Source organism: Colletotrichum abscissum, assembly GCF_030869225.1.
Source record: "Colletotrichum abscissum strain IMI 504890 chromosome Unknown Scaffold_11.1, whole genome shotgun sequence".
In the NCBI taxonomy this organism is placed as follows: domain Eukaryota; kingdom Fungi; phylum Ascomycota; class Sordariomycetes; order Glomerellales; family Glomerellaceae; genus Colletotrichum; species Colletotrichum abscissum.
The window spans coordinates 754,198-773,445 of record NW_026849999.1 but is presented as its reverse complement, the minus strand read 5'-3'; the positions used below and the strand labels follow the sequence as shown (position 1 = coordinate 773,445).

The window sequence follows — 19,248 nt, the reverse complement described above, 5'->3', positions numbered from 1 at the left end:
AGGCGTTCTGGGGCGAGAGTTTTAGTGTACAGAATTGGTCTATTTTCTTGCCATTTTCAGCGGGTTCAAATCACAAGATGTGTCAAACCCCCCTCCGAGTGCCCCACTCCGGGCCTGGGCCGGTCCCACTCAAAACCACAATTGTCGTTCCCACACCGGTATCAGACAGGCGACAACGATATCGCACTGCCGCCAACTTTGACGCCATCGTGAAAGGGTTCATATAAACAGTCGACCGCATGAGGCTGTCCGGCTTACCGCGGTAGTTCTGTAGTCATCAGACCACTTTTCCGCAGGAACCAAGATCGAGGTGCATTACTTTTACTCACAATGGCATCAGCACATCAAGTAAGTGGGGTCCTCCCGTTAGAGGACATGAGCCTCTTAGTGAATGTCATTCGTTTGCTAAACTATTGTGATGTTATAGTTGAAAGATGCTTCCCTGCTGAAGACATCATGCTACGTCAACGGGCAATGGATTGGCGCCAAATCTGAGAAAGTATTCTCAGTCGAGAGTGAGTAGTTCACCGCCACATCAACTCGGCAGGAGCAGCCAAGCTGACACTCTCACCAGACCCTTCAACCCTCACCGAGGTAGCAAAGTGTCCCGAGTTCGACGAAGCCGACACCGAAGCATCCATCCTCGCCGCCCACGATGCCTTCAAATCCTTCCGCAAGACCCCGGCACGCGCCAGAGCGCGCCTCCTCCGGAAATGGTTCGACCTCATGATGGAAAATGCCGACGACCTCGCCAAAATCATCACCCTGGAGAACGGCAAGCCTCTGGCCGACGCAAAGACGGAAGTCGGCTACGCCGCCTCCTTTTTCGAGTGGTTCTCCGAGGAGGCGCCCCGGATCTACGGCGACACCATCCAGGCGAGTAACCCAAGCTGCCGCCTCGTCACTCTCAAGGAGCCAATCGGCGTTTGCGGCCTCATCGCGCCGTGGAACTTCCCTGCGGCCATGATTACACGCAAGGTCGGCCCCGCGCTGGCGGCCGGGTGTACCGTCGTCGTCAAGGCACCGGCCGAGGCACCCCTGACGGCGCTGGCTCTCGCCGAGCTCGCTCATCGCGCGGGTATCCCCGCGGGCGTGGTGAACATCATCACGGCCCTGGATAACACCATTTCCGTAGGGAAAGTGCTGACGACGCACCCGGTCATCAAGAAAGTGTCCTTTACCGGCTCGACGGGCGTCGGAAAGCTGCTAATGAACCAATGCTCCTCGACACTCAAGAAGCTGTCATTTGAGCTCGGCGGCAACGCCCCCTTCATCGTCTTCGAAGACGCCAATCTGGACGCGGCGCTCAAGGGCCTCATCGCGTCCAAGTTCAGAATCTCGGGCCAGACGTGCGTGTGCGCCAACCGGATCCTGGTCCACAGCAGCGTGTACGACAAGTTCTCGCAGATGGTCGTGGACGCCATCAAGACCTTTACCGTCGGCGACGGGTTCGCCGAGACGACGACGCACGGCCCGCTCATCCACAACCGCGCCGTCGCCAAGGTCGACGAGCACGTCAAGGATGCCGTCGCCAAGGGCGCGCGGGTGCTTCTCGGCGGCAAGCCCCTGACCGAGCTGGGGTCCAACTACTTTGACCTCACCGTGCTGGCGGACATGAAGCCCGGCATGAAGATCTGCTCCGAGGAGACGTTTGGGCCCGTGGCGGCGTTGTTTGCATTTGATACCGAGGAGCAGGCCGTCGAGCTTGCCAACGATGCGGACGTTGGTCTTGCGGGGTATTTCTTCAGCAAGGACGTGTCGCGGTGCTGGCGTGTGGCGGAGGCGCTCGAGGTTGGCATGGTTGGCGTAAACATTGGTAAGTTGTCCAGTTGTGAGAGCATTTGATGTCAGGCTTTTGCTAACGAGCTGCTTCTAGGAGCCATCAGTGATCCCGCCGCGCCCTTTGGTGGCGTGAAGCAGAGCGGATTTGGCCGCGAAGGAAGCAAGTACGGCATTGACGAGTTTTTGGTCACCAAGATGGTAATGACTGGTATTGAATAACGCCGCTTTTCCTGTCATGTTTTCGTTTCTTTCTTAGACTATACCCTACCAAGTACCTTACATGATAGAATAGAATACCGGTCCACGCAAGAGTTTCACTTTCCTTATGACCACTACCATTAGTATCCCCTGACTACGTGTCTTGAGGCATAGTTTATATAGACTAGTGTATAAAGAGCGAAATCTCTTGAGTGACGAAGATTATCAACAGGACAGCGGGAGTAGGAGTAACAGAGATAGAAGCAAGATATTGAAAGGAACTAGTTTGTCACCCACCTATCTACCTTCTTTTGTAGGCAGTTAAGTGTAGCTTACTCCCAATGCTGCTAGTGTCATTATTTGAAAGGAATCGGTGTCTAAAGTCATCACTTTTGAAAGCCAATAGGCTATCAGGGTTGGAATGGTCAGCAAGATGAGAAAGGGGAATGCGGTTCTAGACCACAAACCTCACCATGAGTGTACCCCACTAGACCATTAAGGTGTGATTGACCCTTCCATGTGAAGAACACGTTTCTTTTTGGCTCTGGGAATATAACCACATGAAGGTCATGACCCATATTCCAAGTAGGCTCCGTGGCTCCAATCCACTAATTTAAGGTTGTGTATTGCAGGTTTATACTGACTTGCATCAGGCATCAAAAGGTACTCCCTCCTCTTTGAGATTCGCCCAGTCAAGTTACCAGGGGACCTTGGTCTTCCTATCATTTTAGTCTAGTAGTCCAAAGATGGGCACCTGCTAGACGATAAAAGGGCATGAAGAGATTTTCCTACAGGTGAATCCCTATTATCCTGAAAGAACACAAAGAAAAGGTAAATCATTCATTCATTGTCCAGTTGGTCACTTGCTGCCTGGATATGTGCCTTTTTGGCAAAACCCTCACCGAGCCACCTGTCACCCTCCCTTTGTGCCGACCTGGAGCCTCAGGCGGGAGACAACCTGAAATATCTTCACTGTAAAGAGGATCATCTTATCCATCTCAAAGTGGAGTCAGGTGACTTCTAGGCAGTACGGGAGGCAAAGTAATGGACTGAAAGCCTTTCACATTCCCGTCCATTTGAAAACCTTCTTCTAGCACCTTGGAGGCTGTAGGCAGATATTCTTTCTCCCTTAAAAAAGAAAAAACATCCTTCCTATTAATACTCGACCTGGACACCTCTTCTTTTGGTCCGATTTGCGCCACGCAAATTCTACTTCTTCTCAAATCGCGCGCCTCTTTCGGAAGATCACGCCCAATTCGGTCTACTATCACTTGACTCAACGGTCTCATCGCATGCGTGGTATCTGCATACAACTCGCTCAAGATGCCGCCAAAGGCTCCCATTCAGCAACCTGAAGTCTCTGACGATGATTCCGGTGAAGATAGCATCGGAGCCATCGAAACATCACCGACAATCTTGGCGCAGCCAACGGGATCTCAACACAACCAGCCCCAACCTGGAGCTCAGAGCGCCTCGACCCAAGCAATTCCCATTCGCTTGACCAACGTTCCGGTGAAATACTCGTCCGAGTACTCTACCTCTCCGGACTCAGCAACTCCATTCATTCAGTCCATGACCTCCTCATACGAAGCACAACCGCCTTGGCCGTCGCGCGAGCATACTCCGCCTTCTGGGTCTGAGGATGGTCCGCCCAAAGGCAAGCAGCTGCCATCAACGGCTGAGCAACCCCCCAAGAAGCAAGATGGGCCCTCGGACGAGCAACTTCAAACTCAACTGCAACCGAAACCGGAACCGCGATCAGGCGATCAACTTCCTACCGACACGAAGCCTGCACCCTCACCACAAAATGTGCCTTTCATTGACGATGACAACCTGTCCAAAGACTTCGAACAATACGAGAAGGGAAGCAAGCTGGTGCTCACCTACCAATCTCCGCGCCGACCTTACGGTCGTTCCGAGTATCCCAATCCTCCAGGCATCGACAGCGATGACAAAGTTCTGTCCGAAGCCGAAAAGCGCCTCTCTCGCACTGGCTTGGTCTATAACGACCGACATATCAGCAATCCTATTGCCGACCAATACAAGGCCACTGTCTACCTCACCGTCATGAAAATCATATCCGGTGGGCCTGTTGCTGGCACCCAGGTCATTCTGTGCAAAGTTGACGAAGCCAATTACGATGACAGGATGTCCAAGAAACAAAAAGGAACCTTGCTTCGAAGCGTTTCACTCTTGAGAACGAAAAGCACACGGGTGAAGAAGCGATTTGCCAGGTCCTCGATCGCGAACTTGTTCAGCCAGGAGAATGAGGGTAGTTCCTCTCTATCTCGAGGGACCGGGGGTAAGAAAGAACCAGACGTCGCCGGCAAGGCCCCAGTTGTGGAATCTCTCGACGGTGAACGCTTGACCGTGGGTCAGCTTGCAGTCCTCAAGGTGTACGATGCCATGTTCTACCCCTTCCAGTATGGAATGTATCAAGGGCCCTGGAAGGTTACATCTAGAGCTGATCAGGAGCACAGTCGCGAGGCCGGTGCTTATAAGCATCTCTGGACTCACAAGAAGACTGGATATCCACACCTTGCACCTCAATACTACGGATCCTGGGCCATCAAGCTGACGACTACAAATTCAGTCGTGGAGGACAAGCAACGATTCGCCAGAGCCATCATCATGGAGTACATTGAAGGCACCAGCATTGAGGAGCTTTGTTTCCGGACCGCCAAAGAATACCTTCTAGTTCCTCGAAACATGAAGCAGTGCAAGATGGCCGATGGCACCACTTGGGATCTTGATAGGAAGGTTCGCTTGGACGTCTTCAAGGAGCTCCTGGATGGCTACGTAAATATGCTTCATCACGGGGTTAACATGCGTCTCGATCCCCAAAACATTCTTCTCACGGGTAAACGCGGAGACGAGGTTCTCAAAGCAGAGCAACCTCGTGTTGTGGCAATTGACTATGTCGATGCGATGATCGACGATGAGAGGAAGGAGCCTCTCAGGATCTACCAAATTTGGGAGAAGCCGCCTCATCCCTGGGGCGAGACGTCTTTGCCAAAGATGCAATACTTTCACGGCTGGTTTCCCCATCATTGGAAGCCAGGGCACTTCGACAGCTGGCTGATTCGCACTTTCGGACAACTTGACGACCCGAAATATACGGATCCCAATATTTCGAAGAACCCTGAACTGTCGAAGGCCCGTCAGGCATCAAAGCAACCTGAACTGGACCAAGACTCTCAACCTTCGCATTCTTGAGCATACGTAACGCGAGTGGTGAGGGGGTTTCTATCATGATACAACGGATACAACGCCTTGGGATTGATCCCCGGCCAGGAGACACTGAATGTGGCGGACTGAAAGTTTGGAGTCGGGTATGGTGGAGGAGGCACATCCACAAAGTGATATCAATACATCAGATAAGGGGATGAGAATTAGAAGCATTCGAACGCGAATGAACCAGAGATGATTCTGATGAATATCTTAGTTAGGGTCGGTCTTCCCTCAGCAGGAAGCTCATTGCTGTCAGTAGGTAGCTCAACATGGAATCGCTTTGATGAAGCCCACCTGACTTGGTGCTTTGAGTGAGTTGAATGGGAAAAGATTTCCCGCTGTTGAACATGGGGCATTTTATCCAAGGTGCAGAAACATGCTATGCTGGTGCGCCAAGTAGTGGTAGTGGCACCTAGAAATTGAGAATGTTTTGAGTCGCAAGCTAAGCATCCAGTCCACTGCGTACCTTTACGCACTTACCTCTGTTTCCGTCGTTGCTCTTATCCCTGTTACTACTATTCTTTCAACCTAATGGGTTCTACTCTTGATGTGTTCCTTGAAGAATGGTCTTCAAGAAGCGTGGTGAGGTAGTGGTCGTGAGAAAAGTGGCCTCCCTGTTCAACCTAATGCTGCTACGACATTGTGACTTTTCTGCTATACTTGGGTACATGAAACCAGTTACTCATCATGTCTAGCCGCTACCTTCATTAAATAGTACCCTTCTCATCCTGTGCGCGGAGCGGAGTCTTCTCATCATGCTCCTCCTCTGCATTGCCCAACGAAGCAGTCTTTCTCATGAGCTCACGAACCATCGTGTCGTCTTGCTTGCGCTGCTCCCCGCGCTTCCTCTCAGCCTCCTGCATCCTCTCGCGTTCCTCAAAATCCCGAATTCTCCGAGCTGCTCCCTCCCTGCGTTCTTGTTCCTCACGCCGAGCGTCCTCCTCGGGGTTGTCGGTGGAGCGACGGAGCGACGTGGTTTGCCACACTGCGACCATGACGATCACCTGGAAGAGCGCGGCGGAGACGCCAAGCATAGTGAGGCCGGGGTCGGGCATGATGAGATATCTTGTCTGCTGAAGTATGTCAGAGATATTGCGATCGGCTACTCACATGCAGAGGGACTTACTGCGTAGAATAGAGGTTGTTATGTCGATTTCAATTCTTGCTTCGGTGGGCGCGTTCAAGTCTGGCGCAGTGTGATGTATCTTTGCGGGTGCGTCTTGGTGGATGAGTATGGACGGTCTGATAATTATTGTAGATGAGAAGGAGACAGAGGAGAAAGATTCTCCCTCCCGAAAGAGGATGCCGGAAAGGTCGGCTTTATGATTCAGGACAAAAGATTTCTTCCGCCCGTGGGTTTGTAACACCTTTTCGGCGGTGTACCTCTGTGAATACGGGGGACACGGAAGCCAGCCAAAGTCCGAGGGCTTCGGGTCCGAGTGGGGCACATCGGGGGCTTAGGTGGTGGGCCGAGCAGCCCCGGCCCTCCGGGTGCCACCCCGCTCTCCATAACCGAGATCCACAATTTCTTCTCAAGATGACGGCTGACGGCGAGAACCATGTGCTATGAAAACCTAATGTCAGGTAACTAGGTAGGCTGGTAGATCACTGAACGCCTACTTGGCTCCTGGAGCTTTTCTTTCTCTCGAAAAAATAAAGTAAAGGATGTAGGTTGGCTGGAGGGCACCCAGATGACTCCAACCACAGTCTATGGTTTGCTTGAGAAACGTACCACTAGTTTGGCGCTTGCGTAGAGTAAGCAGAGATTGACTCTCCATTTGAGTAGAAACGTATACGAGGATTTGTGATGTAATCATCCCACGTTCTCTGTCCTGCAAAATGTCATGAAGGTCACGGAGGCCTTCAATCGTAAAAGCTCGTCGCTTGACAAAACTATAACGGTATTCTTCACACGTATGGAGTTCTGGGTCTTGATGTTTTGCGTAATATGTGCAATGTGTGATGCATCAAGCATGATATTTACGTCCTCGACGGTAAAATAGTAAGATATGTACATGAATCTGTCGTTGGTCTCTTTGCGTGTGCCCGACTCAACACCTCCCCCAATTATAACCACTGAAAAACTCCAACAGGAGAGATAAAAAGGGAGCAAGTAATCCAAGCAAAAGCGCTTAGAGCTTGCCGAAGCCGGCGCTGGTGGCAACAGCCTTGGCGTCGTTGGCGGTGCCGGCAGAAGCGACGTTCTTGCCGGCGAAGTTGGCGAGGATGGAGGTGTCGGAGCCGACCAGGGTGCCGCTGGAGCCGTAGGCGTTGAGCTGGCAGGCGTGGCCGAGGTTGGTGGAGCACTTTGCGTTGGTGGTGGAGTCGGGGGAGGCGAAGACCTGGCCGGCGAGACCGGTCTGGTAGGCGGCGACGACGTTCTGGAAGATGTTGCCCTCGGCGACGATCTTGGCACCGGCGTCGGCCTCGAACGCGTGGCCGGAGTTGTCGTACCAGTAGTTGTTGACGGCGTGGAGGAGACTGTGATGGATCCTTGTTAGTCGGAAAGTTCGCTAGCACCAAAACCGGCAGGAATTATACGTACGTGTTACCGGCGACCTTGGGGGCTCTGCCAGAGGTGTGGTGGACGTAGTTCTTCTTGAAGGTGACCATGTCGTTGCTGCCGGTGAAGTAGAGTCCCCAGTAGTGGTGACCGTCGCAGGTGGCGGACCAGGAGGACGAGCCGTCAATCTCGTTGTTGGAGATGGTGACACGGTTGGAGGCGCCGTTGCCGAGGACGATGTGCTGGCGGCCGATCAGGGAGGTCTTGACGTGGTCGATCCAGACGAGGTCGGAGCCGTCGAGAGTGATGGCATCACCACCCCAGACGTACTTGGGGTTCAGGTTGGTGATGTGGATGTTCTAGCACTGGTAGTTAGCCCCTGGCCGGCATGATAGTGACTAGTCCAGTGAAATAAGTCTTCATACCTGGATGATGATGTTCTTGGCGCCGCCGGTGATGCGGAGACCCTTGCCAATGATGACACCCTTGCTGCCCTGTCCGATGAGGGACTTGTTGGAACCGAGCTTGATGGGGTTCAGGCCAGCGTTGTCGTAGCTATGAAGTGAAGAAGTTAGTATCATGAAAGTCACTGTATACCCGCAGGATGTAAGTGATTCTCTACGTACGTCGTGGAGACCTTGGGGGCGTTGGGCTGGTAGTTGGTGCACCAGTTGTCCTTGTTGATGGCAGTCTGGCAAGCAGAGCCAGTACCCCAAGGAGCGCAGCCGGTGGCAGTGGTGGTACCCTCAGTGTTGCGGAAATCAAAGGTCTTGGTCAAGACGATGACGCGGGCGGAGGAGTCGGTGAGGTAGGAGACGAGCTCGGAGGTGGTGGAAGGGTAGACGGGAGTGGCGCTACCACCACCGGTGGTTCCCTTGGCGAAGCCCTCAGCGGCGCCAGAGACGGCGTCGGCTGCGAGAGCCAAGGGGGCGAAGGCAGCCAGTGCCACGGAGAGAAGAGCAGATCTCATATTTAGAAGGCTTTCGAACAAGAAGAATAAAAAGGTAGATACAAAAGAACGAAGAGGGTTTGGTCGGATGTAAAAGAGAGACAAGAGGACGAAAGCCGCTGGAGTAAGAAGGGAGCTTCCAAGTCAAAGAGCGCGGCTCAAGGTCGATCATATATGTTTGTTTGGAAACTGTGCCGCTGTTCGACGCCGCTCCTTCAACAAACCCCCTTCCTCCATGTCTTCCATCTCCTTTCCCAGGCAACCCAGGTAGTACGGATAGAGTAGCCCCCTAACCACCAAGCCTTCGAAGAGAACCCCCCACCAGCAGGGCCAGACGAAGGCCTCATCTCATCTCACAGCTCCTCATCCTTCTAGGCCTTCGAAAGAAAAGCACGCCCCCAATTGCGCAGTCGGCCGAGGAACATTGCTTAACCCACCCACACTACTTTCCGAAGAATCATGGCGTTGGGTGCCGGAGCCGACTTGTTCGAGGGATAGAGTGGTGGGTAATCCCCACTGATTCGTGGGGATTTGCTGCGCTCTGTGACCCCTTCATCTACCACGTCACCCCCGTCCGGCCCGGGGTTGCGGTGATAGCTTCGGCGGCACAATCCGAATCGAGCCCGTCGACGAAGACGTTCGGCCTAGCTCGCGGGCCCTCGCACGGCCTCGCATTCGTCTGTGGCGTCACTTCCATCAATGAAAAGACGAACAGAAATCTCCGCTGGTAGGGCCGCGTTAAGGGGGGGAGGGGCGGGAGTTGGGAAGTGTGGCTGCCCCCCTCCCGGAGACTAGAGACTGCCAGCGATGGAGCACGGAGAGGACCTGCTGCAGTGAGATGTCACGGGGTCACGGGGTGTCCAAACCAGTCAGCACTCATGTCCACGAGCGGCAGTTCGCGCTCCTAGGGTACCATTCATTTTTGAGAGGAGAGACTACTCCGTCTGCAAGGTGCCAAACATGGGTTCAGAGAAATTTCCGCCACTAAGGACACATGGGATCCGAGAAAAGGGAGCTCCAAAATGCAGAGCACCACGCTCTACTCCGTAAGCTCTCCATAACTCGTTCCGATGAAACGGTTGAAAATTTCCCGGTTGATGGCGTCTTACTAGGTAGGTATGCGTACTTTCTGACATTTGTTAGCATTAGCAAACTCGGGCACGCCACAAACGCCGCCCTGCGGCACAGACATGGAAGAGCAATACGCGCGTGGGCATTGGCATACTCTAACTCACAGAGACTGAGAGACCCAGTAATCCATCAGAACAAATCAGGGGTTGTGAGAAAATAAACTAACAAGCTTCTAGCCTCGGCCTGTCTCCGACTCTACGTGTGACAATGTCACATACCGCAGTACTATGTCGTCCTGAGAAGGGATAAGATCTGTTAAGCATAAACCGCGGTAGGCGCATCAGGCTCCATTTATTTGGCCCAAGCTCCTTCGTGGACTTTAATTTTTACTTTTCGGTTACACGTGTATTGTGAGTCGTGACGGCAGTCAGTCTTCCCCCCCGTACTGCAAAAAAGAAACCTTTTTCTCAAGGACGTGGTCTGCGGAGGGAGAGAAAGTCAATCGGAAGCAGAAAAAACACACACGCCATTTCTGCTTGGTGCGGGTTGTCTCTCCTTAGTGTTTCGAGTCAGGATGGCATGGGCAGCCGGATGCCTCGAACGGGGTTAGTTTGGACGGGCTGATTATGAGAACTAGGCGGCTAATGCCTTTGGCTGACATTTCTTCTCCTTCGCAATCCGTGCCCATTCAGGGGTGAGATCCAATCCCGGGCAGAATTCGTACACCAAAAGTTGTCAAGGTCCCAGAGACCAGGATATGCATGCCAAGAAATAGATTGAGCCTCAAGCCCAGCCCACGAGGAACTCGAGGAAGCCCCATATGGAGGAGCCACAGCCCACAGGGAGCCACATCTTGAACGATATCCGTTATCAAGCCACAAGGATGACGAGGATGAATTGTGGTTCCCGTCACTTCTTCAAAGGATCGACTTTTCCGGTGAGATGGAAACTCTTGTGGGAACTCTGGGAACAGCACCACAACACCCAGTATTCCCGACCTGTTCCCTTACATCCCTCTGGCCATCAAAATTGGATCTCGGCTCTGTTTGCCGGGACACACGGCAGCAGCGGTCAGACCGTCAGAATGGCGGATAGAAGCGAACCAGAACCTCCAAAGCCTCCAATCATCATGGCTGACCTGAACCTGTGTTTACTGTGATCGGCAACTCTCTTTCCTGGGAGGGAACGCTGTTCCATAAAATATGGCTTTGTGAATTGTCAAGGTGCCATTCAAAGTTGCAGTTCATATATTTATATTAACTTCTCGGTACGAACCCCCTCTCCCCTCCTTGTCTTACCAATGCTGATGGAGGCGAATTGAATTCGATTTCCCACTCCCCCCCACCGTCCCGACCCGGGCGTCGTTTTCCCTTTGCCCATACTACGTATTGCCAGTTCGCAAACTCATACGACTTTAAACTTCACCAGGGGCTCTGGTATTCTCAACAAACTCTCTCTCGCGTGCCAAGATCTCCTTCTCAGCCTTGGTGTTACCCTCCTTGGGCAGGTACGAGAAGATGACAGGAATCAGCGCCGCCAGAATAGTTCCGAAGCCGGTGAAGGCGCCCGTGACCGCGAACCCCTTTACAAACCGGGGCCCGTCCGACGAGGGCCAGAGCCTGCTGCCGTAGACCGCCGAGAGATTTCCGACAGAGTTGACCAGGGCCACCACCACGGCGCGCTTTTCCGCAGGGAGTGAAATGACCTCGGACGTCCAATTAAGCATGAGCGGGAGCGCCGTGTACAGGCCGGCAATGTAGAAGCACAGCATGGCGTACACGACTTTGGGGTTCGACACGGTCACGCAGACGAGCGTGCAGATGAAGCTGAGACACATGCACCCCGTGATGTGCCACCTACGGTCCCTCGTCTTGTCGGCCGTGTACGAGAGCACGAGCAGGAAGACGGCGCCGACCATCCAGATGGGGATGGTCATGTACTGCGCCATGACCGACGTGTAGCCCATCTGCTTGACGATCGTGGGGATGAAGTAGGAGATTGTGCAGGAGCCCAGGTCCATCGTGAAGAGCACCACAAAGATGTACGTCCGCGGGTCGGCCAGCGCGGCCTTGAGAGATTGCCAGTGAGTGAGGCGCTGGCCGTGTCGCGCCGCCGTCGTCTGCCGATCGTGGATCATGCGGACCACGGCGAGTTGCCGTTCCTCCAATGAGAAGCGCTTCGTTGTCTCGGGGAAGTCGAGCAGCACGAACTTGAAAATCACGGCGAACCCGACCGTGCAGACGCCCTCAATCAGATAGAGCCATCGCCACCCTCGCATGCCTCGAACGCCTTCCATATTACCGGTGATTGCGCCAGCGAGGAGGCCGCTCACGGCGCCGGAGCACACAGAAGCGGTGTAGAAGATTGAAAACCTCTTGCCTGTAAAATGCAATTTCACCTTAGTACAAGCTGACGTAGACCAGTTGTGGGGCTTGGCATCCATCTGTACTTGGGCTACTTTTACAGATGAAGAGTAGATTAAAGTACGGGACTCGCGGGTGATACCGTGAAAGTAGGTAATATGGTAGGTAAGTACTTACCGATTTCTGCCTTTTTGTACCAGCAAGTCATCACGTACAAGACACCAGGGAAGAATCCGGCCTCTATGCAGCCGAGAAAGAACCGAAGAGCCAGCATTCCTTCGTAGTTTTTGACGACCGACATCACGGAGCATACGGTGCCCCAGACAATCATGATACCGGGCAGGTAGTACGACGGGCGAGATCGAGTGAGCAGCATGTTCGAGGGAACTTCGCAGACCAGATAGCCAATGAAGAAGATCGAAAGCAACATGGCATATTCTGCATCATACATCATCTTTGTCAATACCGATTTCTTTGACTCCTTTTGCCTGGGCCTGTGTAGGGGCGCTTACGGTCGTCTGTGAGTTTGAGGTCTGCTTCCATACCAGCAACTTTGGCATTGCCCTTTGTGACAAGTCAGTTCGGACACCCCTGCGTGTAATCTGCCGCGATAGACTCACGATATTCTGCCTGTCGATGTACGCTAAAATGTACATGAACCACAATGTCGGCCCCTGCCATGGGCGTTAGCATCGCGCCATTGCTGACTCGGAGTTCGACTACTGTTCAACCCAGCAGACGAGCCAGGGGGGATGAAGGGAGGAAAAAAAGAGGAAAAAAAGCCTAACCATGTATAAGTCGAGCTTCCGCACGAGGGCCTTCTCTTCCGGAGAATCTGGAACATAGTTTGCCAACGCTTGTTCCAATTCCAAGTCGTGCTCGGATAGTGTGACTTTCTCAGTGTACGCCTCGGCCGTGTCCGCAACGTCGGAAACCTCTGGCTGAGGCTTTTCTGTCTTGATGTCGGCCATGATGAAGGGAACTGTTTTGGGCTTGGCCTGGACCAGACTCAATCACAACTCAAGTAACGCGTCGATCACGGAGACAACATCACCAAATATACAACTTGAGGGAAGGGAACTAATGCTCTTATAAAGTCTTATCTACTATTGGTGCTGACGATCAACCAGCGTATCACGCGTAATATGTGCACTGAGTCGGAAAACCGTGTCTTTCCTCGATACGGGACAGATAGAGTTGGGCGTGGCTAAACCCCGCATTGTTATCGGTAGTTCAAGTATACTACGGATAGGTAGGTACCTACTTGGAGAGTTGGATAGACCGAAACCAGGATGACCGAAGCAACTTGTTATCTCCATGCAATGGCGACCGTATCTTCGCACGTTCCACCCACTATCACTATTCCCCGCGTTTCCACAATGAAGATACCTGTGCAGTATGGCAAACGAGTTGATAGTTGAAGTGAAAGCACGCGGGTGGGGTTCTGTCATTCCGGCTGCAAATGATAGATGACGAACGGTGCGTTAGACTGCCTGGGCAGCTATTGGCAGTACCTTTCACTATCATCCCGGATATCAACAACCACTGGAGAGTGGGTCCGGTTCCGGGACCGGTTGGTCTGTGTGACCCGGCCCGGTGCACTTCCTGACGGGCGAGGACGGGGACATCCTCTCTGTCAATGCGGCCGGCATTGCAATGTACAAGCCGTTGAACAAGAACCACGGATACGGATATTGTACGCAGGTACATGAATATCCGCACTTGCTAACGCTACCAGACCGTCGGGTCCAGTGAATGTGGCATCCGGCCGCCGATGCCACATAGCTGCGATATCTAGGCGCTTAGCGACCGGGGCGTTTCTTTATAGTTCTCCCGCGGCCAAAGGCCCTGCCGCAGGCAACGGAATGCGGCAAAAGGAGACAATGCCATTCTTACAAACGCAAGTGTTGGCTCTGAATCAACCATATGGCATCGTCTCCGGGCCGACGGAGCGATAGCGGCGAAGTTGGACTTTTAAAATATCCAGGAGGTGTTACCTGAGCCGAGACTGCTCATATCAAGTGGGACCATCGTGTTAGTTGGCGGGCATAGAGGATGATGGAGAAGCGCACGAAGGCGACTTCTTGGATGATTCACAATCTGCAGTAGTAGTGGCGGCAGAGATGGTTCGTACTACGTTCCAGTATTGGGGTCGCGGAGGAGGTCATCTGGGGGGGAACACTTTCCCGGTCCTGTGGTGTTTGGCTTTGGCTTATTCCCTGTAGTGTGAAGTTTGTCCAGTTCTTGAGAGGCCCATATCATCATCGTGAGATGGTTCTTGAGCGAAATACCTGTGCGGTATGGCCATCTTCTTTCCGGAGTCATCTCAACACAAAGCAGGCACTGGAGATGTTCATCATGAACTAGAACTACCTCAAGCGCTCTGCATTATCTGTCTGATCGATCCCTATTCTTTTGCTTATAGGCTCTGAATTGTTTCGCATCCGCAGGAGCGCTGTCTTGAGGTTGTGTGTAATGAGTATGGTCTGGTCGTTGCAGATACGGTGGTGGCGGGCTTGTCGTCGACTTCCTAGACGCTCGCCAGGTCTCGTGTATGGGAGGTCATGGCACGGAACCGAGTCATTGAGACTGGCTACTTGGAGAGAGTGACTGAGATTGTGTTCAGGTTGTCTTTGGCCTCGATCGCGATGAGTCTGATGTCGTAGGCACCTAGGGATAATGCGGGGTAGGTTGACGACTGGTCGTGTGTATGAGGATTTCGCTCACCTTTTGCAATCGTAATTGACATCGATTTTATTCTTTTAAAATATGTATGTGATCTCTGAAAATGTCTGAGTTTCTTGGATGATACTCATCACTAAGCCATTGTTCACAAGTCTGATATTCATGTCACCAAGGCAGGTACCGAGGCGGACATGGTGAATTGAGGGGCTTGCTGTAGCCTAGTAATGCCGCCAGAGTTTGGACCAGATCAAGCCAGACTAGGTACTTGCTCAGCCTCAAAAAGCGTCCGTGGCATTTATTCGAGCTTGTCACCTACGCTGAGCTCCATCTCGAAAGATCTTAACACATTTCCCATCTTTCATCCGAGCTGGACCTGCTGGGTTACACACTACCTACTGTCGCCCGTAGAGCCTCGTCCCCGCACTTTGCGCCGCAATCAAAATGGCCACCCTAACATCTGGCCCCGTCTGCCGGTACAAATTCACGATCCTGCCCGAGTACTTTGTGAACTACTACAAGGTTGCCGATGCCAGTCCAAACGGAAAAGCAACTACGCAGCCAGGCCTCGGACTCCTCGACCTGCACTTTGGAGACGCAGCGGCTGATGACGACGTAGCAGCCGAGGGTGAAACCAGGCCCTGGGAACGATTCGCTTCTCATGTGAGGAAGCTCAACGCGGAGAGCCCTGACGGCGTGGACTTCAAGGTCTTGTACCTGACTAGGCACGGACTCGGATACCACAACGTTCAAGCAGCCAAGGTCGGGACGGCTGAGTGGGATGTAAATTTTCTTAAACCTTCTCATTTTGATGGTAATTGAAGCACTGACGAAGGCGGGCAGAGGTACTGGTCCCACCTCGATGGCGACGGCGTCGTTACCTGGCTCGACGCGGCGCTCGTCGACACAGGCATTCAGCAGGCAAGAGACCTGAGCACCTTCTGGACGCGCGCAACCTCCACCACCGCCGAGGGCGAGGGCGTTCCCTTGCCGGAATCCTTCTACACGAGCCCTCTCCGCCGGTGCCTCGAGACGAGTAATCTCGCCTTTGGGCCCCTCGTCGAATCCAGGGGCGCGGGCCGGGACTTCCGACCTCTCGTCAAAGAAGGACTGAGGGAGCGCCTGACAGACCACACGTGCGACAAGAGGAGCTCGCGGAGCTGGATCGAGGGTGCGTATCCGCGTTATCATATAGAGCCTGGCTTCACGGAGGAGGACCGGCTTTGGAAGGCGGATCGGTTTGAGACGACGGAGGAGCACGTCGCGAGGAAGCAGCTTGTGCTAGAGGAGATTTTCTCGACGGATTCAGGGCAGTTTTTGTCGTTGACGGTGCACTCGTATGCTATCTCGGCTATACTGATGGTTGGTGGGCAGGAGGAGTTCAGGGTCAGGGAAGGATCTTCGATTGCATTGCTGGTTCGCGGAGATAAAGTAGCAAATAGATAATTTGTCTCAGCAGAAACACGAACCATATCAAGCTACAACATCAGCATCCTCAGCACTATGGAAGACTCATTCATCACCAAATTCCGCAACAGTCTCTGAGAAGCATCAAACCGGCGGTGGCCGGTAATTCGCATCCTGAAGCCTTGACGCAACGCCAGCCTATGACCTTAGACAGTAGTGCGCCATATCAAGTGATATCAGTAGTGGAACGTAGGGTCATATGTGGCGACTGTCATTCAAATCTAACAATCTGTCTAGAAACTCTCATTCTCCGCAAATTCGCGGCCCCCTTGAGTCCCTTCGGCTCCAGTATCAATGGCATCCTGGATGTCTGCCCCCCCCCCCCCCCCTCTTCCTGAACCGATGAACCGATGAACCGATGAACCGGCTGAGGCCATACACCTCACACTTGCGCCCAAAGCTGTCATTTGTGGAAATTGCCTGAGAATTCAACAATTCCATATAAAACCTCATGTACAATCCTTCCCGGATAGGTAGCTGCCAGGGAGCATACCTCTTTCGTCTATCTGGGTGGGGGCGTTGGTCTCCAATCCTTGGCCGCTCCTACATAAATGAAGTCCTTGTAGCCTCTGTCAAGGAAGCCTGCAATAGCAGCTCTCCACTCTCCGCTATCCGGAACGAGATAAAGCTCACAGACGTTTCCGAGACCTTCTTCCATTTGGCGAGCCGCAGTCTCCATGATGCGCATGTTCTTGAAGTAGGCGAAGGCGATGTACTCACCCGTAACAATCGCCCCATGGCGAGTTCTGTGGTTCTTGCAATATTGACCAATTTGTTGAGAACATACCTCAACGTTGCAGTCCATCTTCTTGCCGGAGCGCAGCGGTCGGGTGACTGCCGCCTCTCGGTGTTGGTCAGCGTAGGGCTCTGCGTCGACAGTGAGCATTTCGTCGTCATCATCGGCTCTACCGCCATGCTCGTCATCCTCCTAGGTGGCTCGAGTGTTGGTTTCGTCGATATCCAGATAGACATCCGGGTTCGAAAGGTCGTTGATTTGATAGTTGCCGGCAGTGTAGTCATGGGCGATGATGGCTGGCTGTTCATCGGCACTAGGTATAGCGATGGTTCTCGTGCGGGCGGCGGTATTCTTGCCACCAAGGATCTTCTTGCCAGCGCCTAGTTCGCCATCATCTTGTTGTGCGGACTGAATCCAAGCTTCCATTGGTATGACATATGGTTGCTTGAACTCAATGTTCAAGACGACTTTACTCTTCTCGTCGTCAATGGTCTTACCCGGTTGCGTGCCTTTCCTAATCTCCATATCGCAGCGGAAAGTGTACTTGAAATTCTGTCCAGCAAGGACGCTTCTCTTGGGGCAATTACGCTGGGCCTTTGCGACAACTGTGCGAGTGTGCTCGCAAAGAGTCTGGACGTCTGTGTGCCGCTTGTATATCTTGACTGCGGGTTTGTTGACAGTTGTGCGGGTCGCTTGGTATGTGCGAGTCTCCTGGTATCCAGAAACGACACCGGCGAAGACGTCTTTGTACAGCCACTTCGTTAGCATATCCTCGTTGTGGATGACGAATGCTGAGTCTTTGGGGGGCCGCTGAGTCTGGCCAAAATCCGTGCCAATGAAGTGGCCAGCATCTCGCGCTCTTTGGAAAAGAGCCACGCCCTCGCCAACGAGTTCGGATGAGTCGCAGAGTTTCAGATCAAAATCAATCTCGAGTTGGGCCACCGATTCGCTGGCTTTATGAGTGTACCGCTTTCTTTCGCCTGCGGATGGGGGGTTTTGTGGCAAATGGTCGTTCAGAGGCTCGCGCTGGATGATGGCATCCAGAAGCAGAAGGGATGATGCCATCGTGCGGCGAATCGATTTCTCTGGGGGCAGTACTGGTCGTCGTCGGGTTTGTAGAGGATGACGTGATGTAAAGAAGGTGCGATGGGGAAAAGGCGCGAGGGAAAGAAGAGGCGGATGACCATTTCCAGATGCTTTTGTATACTGATAGCAAGGAAAGAATCAGGATCTGGAATCTTCCGCAAAAAAAAAAGTGGGATTGCTTGTAGAATGATAAGGTGAGATACCTCAGGTATTAGGTGAGGTAAGGTACTTGGAAGATGATTCACGATTCTTTCTACCCTATTCACGCCTCGTCCTGAATCACATCATAACTACCATATTATGATCATGTTTATTACCAAACACATACTACCCTGCCCCTACCCCTACCACTACCTTTATACATACTACATCTACTAGTCTCCCTTTGAGTCTCTTTCTTTGAGTGTATATTTCTGGAAGACTATACGCAAAGCTCTATAGTATAATTGTGACAATGAAATGTTACCATTATCTCACTTCCTCTCTACCAAGTCACATTCATCCCACCCTCGCTCAAACAACCTCTTCTAAGACACACCTCTGGAGCCTGACTGCCATTTCCTATGATACTCAAAGCGAACAAAGCCTCCCACTACCGCCTACAAGGCAACTAGGCAACCGTCCTTGGATATGCGCTGGCTCATACGCGACACTTCTAGAAACCCGAAGACTATGATACTGCATTCTCCCACGCATTGTAAATAGGGCTCTTTGAGACGTCTAAGAGCCTCACCAGATTAGGGTCAGAGTGAGTTAGACGATAGTTGGGTCCGCGACATGCCACGTCTGAGGCCGGTCTACGGCGACGAGGTCGCCATGGCATTCGTGTACGTTGCTGCCGCTGTTCAGACCTTGGAGGATACGGAATACTTGTTCCTGGTATCCTGCGTCGATTTGGGCAAGTTTCAGTATGCGGCGCTTCTACGTCTACTCTGGCGCGATCGTTCAGGATGTTGATGATGAACCTAGTGGGGAAGAGCTCCCGCGCGGATTGGAAAAGGGGGGGGGGGGGAGCGTTGGACCCGGTCTGGCGTCCCACAGGAACTGACACTGAAGACAATAGGCCACAGTGTCCGATAGATGAGAGGTACAAAGTGGCCAGCCCTTCACGCAGTGACTTCCAGAGAAGCTCGATGCGATGTCCAAGTGCTTCGGAACTCGTAGCGTACTCTCATCTGGG

The 19,248-nt window shown here is 52.8% G+C and overlaps 8 protein-coding genes across 8 annotated transcripts; 3 read left to right on the top strand and 5 right to left on the bottom strand.

The window, feature by feature from the left end:
• Positions 1 to 330: 330 nt before the first annotated feature.
• Positions 331 to 2,001, top strand: CABS01_05580 (succinate-semialdehyde dehydrogenase; the record flags this gene model as incomplete). Its single annotated transcript, XM_060538948.1, has 4 exons — positions 331 to 348; positions 428 to 515; positions 575 to 1,816; positions 1,877 to 2,001. The coding sequence occupies 4 exons, from the start codon at positions 331 to 333 to the stop codon at positions 1,999 to 2,001; spliced, it is 1,473 nt and encodes a 490-aa protein (XP_060405210.1).
• A 1,302-nt stretch (positions 2,002 to 3,303) lies between these two features.
• Positions 3,304 to 5,196, top strand: CABS01_05579 (uncharacterized protein; the record flags this gene model as incomplete). Its single annotated transcript, XM_060538947.1, has 1 exon — positions 3,304 to 5,196. The coding sequence occupies one exon, from the start codon at positions 3,304 to 3,306 to the stop codon at positions 5,194 to 5,196; it is 1,893 nt and encodes a 630-aa protein (XP_060405209.1).
• A 722-nt stretch (positions 5,197 to 5,918) lies between these two features.
• CABS01_05578 (uncharacterized protein) lies at positions 5,919 to 6,266 on the bottom strand (the record flags this gene model as incomplete). Its single annotated transcript, XM_060538946.1, has 1 exon — positions 5,919 to 6,266. The coding sequence occupies one exon, from the start codon at positions 6,264 to 6,266 to the stop codon at positions 5,919 to 5,921; it is 348 nt and encodes a 115-aa protein (XP_060405208.1).
• Positions 6,267 to 7,343: 1,077 nt separating this feature from the next.
• On the bottom strand, positions 7,344 to 8,684 carry CABS01_05577 (pectin lyase; the record flags this gene model as incomplete). The annotated part of the gene is made up of 4 exons (XM_060538945.1): positions 7,344 to 7,692; positions 7,757 to 8,073; positions 8,140 to 8,269; positions 8,341 to 8,684. 4 exons carry the CDS (start codon positions 8,682 to 8,684, stop codon positions 7,344 to 7,346), a joined length of 1,140 nt encoding a protein of 379 aa, XP_060405207.1.
• A 2,464-nt stretch (positions 8,685 to 11,148) lies between these two features.
• Positions 11,149 to 13,068, bottom strand: CABS01_05576 (allantoate permease; the record flags this gene model as incomplete). The annotated part of the gene is made up of 5 exons (XM_060538944.1): positions 11,149 to 12,113; positions 12,275 to 12,535; positions 12,610 to 12,661; positions 12,718 to 12,771; positions 12,886 to 13,068. The coding sequence occupies 5 exons, from the start codon at positions 13,066 to 13,068 to the stop codon at positions 11,149 to 11,151; spliced, it is 1,515 nt and encodes a 504-aa protein (XP_060405206.1).
• A 2,155-nt stretch (positions 13,069 to 15,223) lies between these two features.
• CABS01_05575 (phosphoglycerate mutase) lies at positions 15,224 to 16,225 on the top strand (the record flags this gene model as incomplete). Its single annotated transcript, XM_060538943.1, has 2 exons — positions 15,224 to 15,562; positions 15,623 to 16,225. 2 exons carry the CDS (start codon positions 15,224 to 15,226, stop codon positions 16,223 to 16,225), a joined length of 942 nt encoding a protein of 313 aa, XP_060405205.1.
• A 523-nt stretch (positions 16,226 to 16,748) lies between these two features.
• On the bottom strand, positions 16,749 to 17,132 carry CABS01_05574 (uncharacterized protein; the record flags this gene model as incomplete). Its single annotated transcript, XM_060538942.1, has 1 exon — positions 16,749 to 17,132. The coding sequence occupies one exon, from the start codon at positions 17,130 to 17,132 to the stop codon at positions 16,749 to 16,751; it is 384 nt and encodes a 127-aa protein (XP_060405204.1).
• Positions 17,133 to 17,174: 42 nt separating this feature from the next.
• CABS01_05573 (uncharacterized protein) lies at positions 17,175 to 18,047 on the bottom strand (the record flags this gene model as incomplete). The annotated part of the gene is made up of 1 exon (XM_060538941.1): positions 17,175 to 18,047. One exon carries the CDS (start codon positions 18,045 to 18,047, stop codon positions 17,175 to 17,177), a length of 873 nt encoding a protein of 290 aa, XP_060405203.1.
• Between the last annotated feature and the right edge of the window lie 1,201 nt (positions 18,048 to 19,248).